Here is a 10252-nt window from a genome sequence, read left to right on the forward strand (position 1 = left end):
ATGCAAGTTTCTACAATATTGTCTTGTAAAATAATTAAGAAAGTTAAATTTGTTCCATAATTAAGAAGCCGATGATTGCCATACTTTTTTTCTTACAGTTATGCTACATAATAAATAAAACGGATTATAGATTTTAAAGTCCTAAATATACGATTATAATTAATGTTCTATTCTATTTCAAAAGTCTTCAAATATTAGGAAATAACTAAATGACTATTTGTCCAGTGTGAACTCTACTATTAAAGGGTAAAAAGGCGAACGATATTTCGCTTAGCGCTTAGGGCCCTTCGTGCTTTTAATATAGTATATATATATATATATATATATATATATATATATATATATATATATATATATATATATATATATATATATATATATATAGAGAGAGAGAGAGAGAGAGAGAGAGAGAGAGAGATTTATTATGCTCAATATTATAAAGTTATTTTTGTAAATCAACATTGTAGTCATGTTTTTATAATGATGATATAAATATAAATAGATATATAATTTATGATATAATAGATGTATAACCGTGTATGATCACATTGTATAATTTATGTAAACAGATGAAAACAAGTAAACATTAAACTCGACAAGCATTTGGATAAAAGTGCAAAAAAGAAAGTCCCAAATGCCTAGATAAAAATAACAAAAATTATAAAACTTACATGTAATAATTCTGCTATTAAAAGGAAAAGTTGGCCCGTTTCGCACAAGCAGTACTCCGTCTATATAATCTAACGGTCACATTTTCAAGATTTTATTCAAAAACACCCGTCTCCCCTCTCTCTTCCATTGGGACAAATTCTCTGTGTTTCTCTTTCATGGCGGAGAATCAAGAATCTTTGGGAAAACCCAATTTACAGACTGAATTAGAGAAGAAGATTCCAGTGTTTACAGTGCTAAAGAATGGAGCCATCCTCAAGAACATCTTTCTTCTTGATTATCCCCCACCTATAACCACAGCTTCTGCTGAAGAAACGAAACCAGATTTTGAAGAGATTTTGTCGGTGGTTGGACGACATCCAGATTGTAACATAGTCTTGGAACACCCAAGCATCAGCAGATTCCACCTCCGCATTCACTCGAATCCCTCTACTCACTCCCTCTCTGTTATTGATCTGTCTTCTGGTAATTCTTTAATTTCTCTTATCTTATTTAGACTATATATTCAAGCTCTGCCTTTGTAAGCCACATTTAAAAGAAGAGGGTTGTGGAAATTTTACTACTTTTTTTTTTTTTTTCATAATCTTGTATATTGGTGATTTTATTCATGTACCAAATGTTTCTATAAAAAAAAAAATTTCTCTTGACTAAGACAAAACATTTTATGCTTAGGGTTTCTCTTTGTCATTTTGCTTCAGAGTACTATGAACTCTCTGTATAATGTTTAACATGCTTCATTTCTCTTTGCTAGACATTTTGATTTTTTTTTTTTTTGCTTTCCTTCATTAGATTATGGTTTATCTAGTCAGTTGATTTTCTCTGCATATATTGATGAATTTCCAGTTAATTCACATTTCTTTTGTTGTTTATCATGCCCTCTGTCCCAATTTTGACGTGGAGTTAGAAAAGAAAAAAAGACTTTGAAACTTGTGGTCTAAAATAAGTCATAGACATTTGCGTGTCTATGAATCATCTCATTAACGTAAATGAAAAGGTTAAAGTAAAATTATTTCTAAATATAAAAATATATAACTATTTTTGCGACAAACTAAAAAGGAAAATGTGCTGACTGTGGTTTTGCTGTTGTTTTAGTCCACGGGACATGGATTTCTGGCAACAAGATTGAACCAGGGGTTCGAGTAGATTTGAAAGAGGGCGATAAGATGCAGCTTGGAGGTTCAAGCAGGGAGTACAGGCTTCATTGGATTCCAATCAGCCGTGCATATGATTTGGGGAATCCATTTGTAGCTCCATTAAGTGAAGCAGAATCAGTGAAAGAAGCAGAGGAGAAAAAACATCAGGTGAGCTGAAGAAGTAGTATGTGTAAATAGAAAAAGAGCTTCAGAACAATAACTGTATGTTTTCTTTTTATTGTTGTCTTGGGTCTATCGGAACAGCCTCTCTACCTTCACAAAGATAGGGGTAAGGTATGCGTACATTCTACTCTTCCCAGACTCCACTTGTGGGATTCTCTAGGGGTGTGCATTCGAATCGGTTTATCGATAAATCGAATCGATTATTTGTTATCGGTTTATCGATTTATCGATTTCGATTTCGATTTCGAAATTTTCCTTATCGAGTTATCGATTTCGATTTCGATTTTGTCCTCTTCGGTTATCTGTTTATCGATAAACCGATAAGATATACTAAAAAGACAAATTTTTTTATTTTAAAATTTTTTTTTTTTATTTTTTTTTATAATACCCTTTCCTTTATCCTAAGTCCATAACCCTATTATTTCCTCTACCACATTTAAGGAATGATCATATTTAAAGCTCAAGGGAATGAAGTTCAAATTAATGAAAAACAAAATTAGCCGTGATGATGTATTTTGTTTTGTTTTGCTTTTTTTATACCGTTGGAGTGTTGGTGGCATACATTTGATCCCTTACTTTAGTTTTGTTGCATGTGCTTGTTGACACAATTTTTATGTTATAAACGGTATTCGTCTTATTTTAGCTTCTTTTTGTCCATATCAGTTAGACGTGTTTATAACGATATACTTTCCGAATCCCGCAAATTTTCTTATTGGTGTAATCGATAACCGAATCAATAAGCCCCAAAATCGATAAATCGAAATCGAAAAAATAGAAACCTTATTGAAACGATAACGATAAGCATATGTACAAATCGATAATCGATAAGTAATTATCGATAAGGGTCAAAATCGAATCGATAAATCGAATGCACACCCCTAGGATTCTCACTGGTTTTTTTTTTTGTTGTTGTTGTTGTCGTCGTCGTTGTTGTCTTCACTTTTAACTATTCTTTCACCTTATTGTCTAATTTATCAATTTTCTAGGATGAGAGTGGCTTTGCCCTTCAGAATGAGGATGATGATTCAGCGCAGGTTCAAGATTCAGCATTTTCTGATATGAGTTTGTTGCCATATGGAAAAAGCTTGACTCCATCAGCTCCTCCAATGCCTGAATATTTGGAGTCTTCATTTCCTGTTGGCGACGAGGCAGTAAATGTAAATCCACCTGAGAAAATACATGGAGAGAGTGAAATCAGTTTGATACAGCCTGCTTATGAACCTGACAAAGAAAACAGCACTCCACGAGCGCTTCTTGTCTCAGGAGGGTCCCAAACAGAAAATGCAGATAGTACTCCAGTAAGATCTCAGCAAAGATGTTTGAGCATTTGGTCTAGAAGAGGAAAATGTTCCAGTGTTCAGATTCAAACAGGTAGAGATAGAGCAATTATTGAAAAAGTTGACATTGATAATGAAGTTAACTCACTTAATCGTGAGAAGGTTGGAATGGGATCAGTTTCGAATGATCCTTTTTCTAGTGCAAACAAGGATGAAGAAGATGCATTCACTCCAGACAAAGAGAACCATACTCCTAGTTCTCTCTTCCTTGGGTCCGAGGTGAATGAACAAGCTACTAAACCTGTCCTTTCTTGTTGTACGGATGAGAATGCTGAAGAGAATTTTCATCTGGACAGAGTGGATCTTACCCCAAACGCTCATTTGCTGCAACCTATGAAGAAGATGAGCAGTTTGGAACAAAATAAGCATCGAAAACCTTTTAGATCCTCCCATATGAAAGAGATTTTTGATCCCACACTCCATGAAGCTGAAGGTCTTAAATACCACAAGAAAGAGAATATCGGATCATCTACAGTGCTCTCAAATATGAGTAACAATAGTGAAGAAATTTTCACTCCAGACAAAGAGAATATGACACCCAATAGTTGTTCAATGAGATCGAAAAGGAAAGGGAAAATGGTGGAGGTTAAGCATCTAAAACCATTTGAGAAAGAAAACTTGACTGGCAAAGTACTTGAAGAGCAGAAATCAGCAAGTGTTGCTTCCAGAAATGTGGATAGATCGGAGGTAAATATACTGAAGAACAGAACAGATAGAGTGCCATTTCAATCTCTGCTTGTGAACTCCCCCAGCAACACCAATTCAGAATCTCCAGAACGGCAAGTCAAGCTGAATGCTAATCCAATCAAGTGTCAACAAATTATGGAAGCAGGCCCCTTTTCTGTAAGTTCATTTACCTGTTTCTTATGTGAAAAACTTCTTCAGATTCACGATTTCCAATCTGTAGCATTAAGTTGTTAGCCTCTGAGAGTAAAAGATTTGATTTTGGCCAGGACACAGGTCTGCTATATATATTTTTGTTACACTATTCTTTTACACTTCATCCAATGAGGCATGCTGATTGACATTATGATTGTTCAAAGGTTAGCTATTAGGACGGTTCAGACCATACAGCATAACAATTGTAAATTTGAGTCTCTTGGATGACTGCAACCAATGAGAACTGGGAACGTTGATAAGTCCTAATTTATCCTTTAAACAAATATCTGCAGGATAACAATGCCAGGGAAGAGAAAAGAAGGTGGACCATGGTAGTGGACACCGTTTCTTTGTTAAACAAAGAGTCAAGAAAAGCTTTGCAGCTTTTGCAAGGTCTCAAGGGGACTTACCTGATAATCCCCAGAATTGGTAATGAACTTACTTTGGCATTCCATTAGAAAATTTCCCTGACATTTTCATGTATTTCAGTAACTTCTATTATGCAAAACCGCTTTACGTGATCTATACCTGTTACTTGATGTTAGTCTTAAGGGAACTGGATTGCATGAAGAGGCGTGCTGGCTTTTTTAGGAGAGCAACAGAAGTCTCTGCAGCACTAGAATGGATAGAAGACTGCAAGGTAAATGCAAAATCATGGGTTCATGTGCAGAGTTGTGTGGAGGAAGCAAGGCCAATGGCACCGACTCCTCCTGCTACTGCACCACCGTCTTTGTTCAGTAAGGAGAATGGCATCTTTCCAGTCGGTTCAGTTCTATCCTCTCCACATTGTGGTCTAGCGGAAATTATTTCACCCACAGCAGAAGATCATATCCTTGAATGTGCCCTCCTATTCAAACGAACTAGCAGAGATGGACAACTAGTTCTCCTTAGCAATGATCTTACCATGAAGATCAAGGCCATGGCAGAAGTAAGACACAATAAATAATCCTCCCTTCAGCATCCCCACCACCCCTTCTGGAAACAAAAGAAAAATGTTTCTGCTTGTGCTATGAGCATCAACTGACACTTCATTTTTTGTTTATTGATCGGCAGGGTTTAAACTGTGAGACAGCAGAAGATTTCCGAGAGAGTCTGGTGAATCCATTCTCAGAGAGATTTCTTTGGAAAGACAGCTCTCCCAGGGGAAGCACTTGGTCATGTGTGGATGACTTTGTTCTTGGGGAGCCATATTATCCTGGACCTCTAAAGAAGTCATCAAAGTCAGGACAAGCAGCAAAAGGCTTGAAGCTGATATTGCTTCATAATTCTCATTATAGGCAAATCTGTTCAGGCAGCGGCAGTTAGCTGAGTAGAGTAGTCCCCGTAACCAATAGAAGCTGAACCACTTAGCCTAGCCAGTGCGCGTCCGTCCCCCCTTCTTATTAAAGATGTTGAAGATGAATTTCAGATCTTCTGGCTGCATCTAAACCTGTAAATGGCCATTGTTTCAATCTCTTGGAACTTCTGTTTGTCAATGCACTGAAATTGATTCTAGATGAGTCAGAGACTTTCTTCATGAAATCAGGGTACTTTGTAGACGTTTTTGTTAATACATCTACATTTGCAGTATTTTTTTTCAATTTTCTTCTTCTTCCTCTCTTTTATTTGTTTGTTAAATTTTCTAGGGACTGCTCAACACTTTGGTATATGGTTGTTATCATCTGATTTGCTCGGCATCTACCCTGATACTCTTGCGTAAGTAATTAAGGAGCAGTTTGTTAATGAAATTTGTTTATATCGCAAAGCAGATTAATAGATATTCTGATCTGAATCAAGGATTATCTAGAAAATTTATCTTCCTCTCAACTTCTATAGAAAGGCTTTAGACGATTAATGCATTTATTGTAGACTTGCTGCAACTAGGATTATAGATTTGCTAGTTAACGAAAATACCTAGTCGAGCCAGATATAACATGTTAAGCAATCAAAAAGAGCACTACATACTAAGAAAAGACTTCACTTATTCCCAAAAGGAACTGACATAACAAGAAACCAGACCACCATATCAAATCAATGACAAATTCACTTTGATCTATTCCAGTTCAGTAGAACCTATATTTTCCCAGCCCTCTGAGGGTAATTACATGAACCTGACAGCAGATAAGAGAATGAGTTTTCTGGGTCCTCAAATGGTGGCTGGGGAAACTCTTGGAGTTCGCCATTTTTAGTATTTTGAAGCCCACTACCATTCTGAACATATAACTCAAAACTGATCTCTCCAGCCTCTGTCGTTGCTTTACCGGTGTGGCCTTGATCAGATGTCTCAGCAAAACCTTTGGTTTCATCTAGAGGAATTGCAGGTGTATGTCCTTGGAAAAGGGAAACGTGTCCAAAAAGCTTATCTTTCCTGGAAAAGGTTGTTCCACAAGAACAAAGCCATTTATCTTTACCACAATGCTTCTCATGTGTTCTAAGATCTGCAATAACTGAAAATTTCTTCAGATTGCACCTACTACAAGCATAGCTTTTCTCACAGTGGGTTCTTCTGTAATGGTTTTTCACACATAGGATAGTTTTTAACGGCTGAAACCTTTTATGCTCCTTGTTGCGCTTGCAACCAACACAAGGACAGGAATACCTTTTAATAAGAGTCGTCGTCCCAGAGCTGGGATCCTTGTGAGGCTTTGCAAGAGCAGCTGGAGTTTTGTACTCATCCCCATGACCCCTCATGTGCATCCGCAAATTAGCATCTCTCTTAAATCCCTTCCCACAAATTGTGCAAAAGTGAGTGTGAGGTGCAAGAATTTCCTCTTTCTCCAGCTGCAGAATCTCGTAGGAACCAGGAGGAAGGTTCTCTTCGTCATGGAATTCATCTTCATCTTTTGCCTCATGTTCATCAGCAGCATAATTTTGTTCAATCCCACAATCGCCCATTAGATCAACGTGGTTGGGCTGATCTTCCGCCTTAGTTACATTAACACTGTGTGGTAGTGAACCGGCATTAATAACTTTTCCAGAAGGAACCGAAACACCACCAGACTGTGCAGGTTGCTTAGTGGTTGGGTCCGCGGAGGAAAGTGTATGATGCTTCACGGTTGGAAGAAGACTCCCTGCAGTTGATATTAATTGAACAATAATAGAGGTAAGATCAGCAGTTATTAGCTGTTGTTGCTGAATTGAAAGGTCATTTCCCTGAATCCCAACTAGACTTCTGTGGTCAACAATTATACGCACCAGCTCCTGGAGTTGATGAATCTTTTGTTCAAGAAAAGACATATTTTTTAGCATGGCTCTTGGATCCCAATCCTGAATTCTGGTAAAATCATTCCTTTGATTAACCTGATGTTCCATGCGAGATGCGTGCTCAATCCTAGACTGCTGATCTGGAAATGAGAAACTTTCCCAGTTCTGTTGATGCAAAGTGTAATTGGTAATTGAGTGGTTATTTGAGGGCACAGCTTTCAGCAATTCATTGCCAGATGAAGAGCAGCAGGTTCTATATTCTGCTTCACAAAGTAACAAGATTCCAACAGAAAGAACGGGAAAGCAAAAGAATAATTAGAAAATCCTTAAACCAAAATCATGGAGGTGAAATAATTCAGTTAACATGTTATTTTACAACAACAGCAACAAAAAACCCAGTAGTTTTTCACAAGTGGGGTATGAGGAGGGCAAGATGTACACAGCCTCACCTCTACCCTCGAAGCACAGTGAGGCTGTTTCCGATTAATTTACATAAAAATTTCAGTGACTAATAATGACCAATACCAACAGCAAATTAGCTTTACAAGAATAAGAATCAGAAAAAAGAAAAAAGGGAAAGAAAGAGGAACATAAAAGATAAAAGAAGTCTTGATCACACCAAATTCTTCTACTTCTTAGGATGACACCTTATAAGTGTTCTCTATTCTTTCAAACAACAGATTGTTCATATGCTTTAGATCAAATGTATTAATTATACTTCCTATTTATATTATTTAGGCTTTCATGATTCCGGTTTCTGAATAGATTGAAATGGATATACAGGATTCATATAGAAGACAAGGTTGATTTATGGTGTGTTTGGTACGAAGGAAAATATTTTCTGAAAATGTTTGGTTGGCTTAAATATTTTGGAAAATATTTTCCTCATCAATTCATTTTCCTCCAATTGGAGGAAAATGTTTCCAAAACTCTTTTTCAATATTCTCCACCTTATTCCCCATGCCCACCAATCCACCCTCACCCACCCACCCCCAAACCACCCCAACCCCCAACCCCCTACCCCCGACCACACCCCACCCACCCCAACCACGCCCACCAGCCATCCTAAATAGAATTATTATTAAGAATACTTTATTTTCATGTTGTAGATACAGTACTTTTTTTTTTATTTCAACAAAATGAATATATTCTTTTTCATGATGTAGTAAAAGTATTTTCTTTCATAACAACACGAATACTTTTTTTTTTCATGATATGGAAAAACGTATTGTCTTTCATTTCAACAAAACGAGTACTTTCTTTTCATGACGTAGAAAAAGTTTTTTTTTTTCATTTCAACAAACTAAGTATTTTCTTTTTCTGGAATAGAAAAAGTAATTTCTTTTAAAAAAAAAATGAGTACTTTCTTTTCATGATATAGAAAAAATATTTTCTTTCTTTTCAACAAAACGAGTATTTTCTTTTTATGATGTAGAAAAAATATTTTTTTTTATTTCAACAAACTAAGTATTTTCTTTCCTGATATAGAAAAAATATTTTCTTTCATTTTAACAAAACGAGTACTTCCTTTTCATGATGTAGAAAAAATATATTTTTCATTTCAACAAACTGAGTATTTTTTTTCATGATGTAGAAAAAGTATTTTTTTCATTCAACAAAATGAGTAATTTCCTTTCATGTTGTAGAAAAGATACTTTCTTTTTCAACAAAATAAAGTATTTTCTATTTAGTTATCAAATTTTAACATTGTTCTTGTGTGAAAAGTAAAGTAGCACATTAGTTCCTTTGGGTTGGTATAATTTTGAAAAGAATAATTAAATTCTTGAAGAAAATTGAGTCCGGGGGGTGGGGATGGGGGGTGGGGGAGAGTACAGGAAACATGAAGATTTTGGGCAAGGTGGATTGAGCCACTCACCGACCAAACAAGGAAAATAAGTGATAAAACTGCTCATTTTTCGGGAAAACATTTTCTGGGACAACATTTGCCAAAGTACTAAACACACCCTTAATTTACCAACTTCAAAAAAGGCTCAGAGATCCTTCTAGATTATTTAACTCTCTATTCATAGTTCCAAATCAACATATTATACATTGTGAAATAAAAAAATTATTCAACACTCTTGAAAACCCCCTCAATATATATATGGTTTTATTAATATACATATCAAATTCACATCCAAAATGATGCTCAGTTGTAACTTTATTCAAGCTGTTAAGCGACAGACAAATTAAATATTTTATCACCAAAGATCCAACTACAAACTTAATAAATCCTCCACACATAATCCAATAGATGAAATCCAATCAAATTAAAGTGAGGACTAACCGAACCAGACTGAAGATAACCCAGATGCTCTTCTCGCTGTTCTAAGTTGAATTATGAGTAGAAAAAAACGGGAAATTAAAGGATATATAACAACAATGAATATTGTCTATTCTGGAAATCCCCATAGTGGGATATATATAATGGATCCCACAATCACTTTGTTGTTGTTGGTAAAAAGCTAGCCGTCACCAACTTAATTTGGCTTTTTCTGTGTAGAAATATTTTTGCCATTTAATTAGCTCAAAGTCAATCATGAATTACTGTTTCAAAAGGTGGAACGGGGAGCCCACCAATTAATCCCACGGCTACATGCATGCACAATGAATTATTTTTATTTAGGGGTATCAAAATATATAAAAATAAACATATGAAAAATAAGGGTAGTCAACATATAATATATATACATATAAAAAAAAATTACCTACTTATTTTTCCCACAAGGAGTGTCAATAAGGCGGCTCCGTCACTGGGCGGGGTTCATTATCTCCAAGTTTAGGGTGCCACAGACGCAGAAGCGGATCCAGGATTCAAACCCTATGGGTTCAACTTTTAAAGTTTTTAGTATTGAACCTATTATATTT

General features: G+C 35.8%; 2 protein-coding genes across 3 annotated transcripts; one reads left to right on the forward strand and one right to left on the reverse strand.

Moving 5' to 3' along the window:
* The first annotated feature begins 747 nt into the window (after nucleotides 1-747).
* On the forward strand, nucleotides 748-5960 carry LOC109219962 (FHA domain-containing protein PS1-like). 2 transcript variants are annotated; one of them, XR_002067021.1, is made up of 7 exons: nucleotides 748-1134; nucleotides 1762-1970; nucleotides 2972-4165; nucleotides 4495-4630; nucleotides 4747-5129; nucleotides 5255-5727; nucleotides 5827-5960. XR_002067021.1 is itself a non-coding variant. In XM_019384421.1 (6 exons), the coding sequence occupies exons 1-6, from the start codon at nucleotides 828-830 to the stop codon at nucleotides 5504-5506; spliced, it is 2481 nt and encodes an 826-aa protein (XP_019239966.1). In that variant the 5' UTR covers nucleotides 748-827; the 3' UTR covers nucleotides 5507-5810. The 2 variants fall into 2 exon arrangements, 1 of the variants encoding a protein (XP_019239966.1); XM_019384421.1 differs by lacking the exon at nucleotides 5827-5960 and having other exon boundaries at nucleotides 5255-5810.
* A 182-nt stretch (nucleotides 5961-6142) lies between these two features.
* On the reverse strand, nucleotides 6143-9986 carry LOC109219961 (protein SENSITIVE TO PROTON RHIZOTOXICITY 1-like). The gene is made up of 3 exons (XM_019384420.1): nucleotides 9933-9986; nucleotides 9672-9777; nucleotides 6143-7644 (listed from the first exon to the last, which is right to left on the reverse strand). Exons 1-3 carry the CDS (start codon nucleotides 9984-9986, stop codon nucleotides 6254-6256), a joined length of 1551 nt encoding a protein of 516 aa, XP_019239965.1. The 3' UTR covers nucleotides 6143-6253.
* Nucleotides 9987-10252: the final 266 nt, after the last annotated feature.

This window comes from Nicotiana attenuata, unplaced genomic scaffold, assembly GCF_001879085.1.
Source record: "Nicotiana attenuata strain UT unplaced genomic scaffold, NIATTr2, whole genome shotgun sequence".
Lineage (NCBI taxonomy): Eukaryota > Viridiplantae > Streptophyta > Magnoliopsida > Solanales > Solanaceae > Nicotiana > Nicotiana attenuata.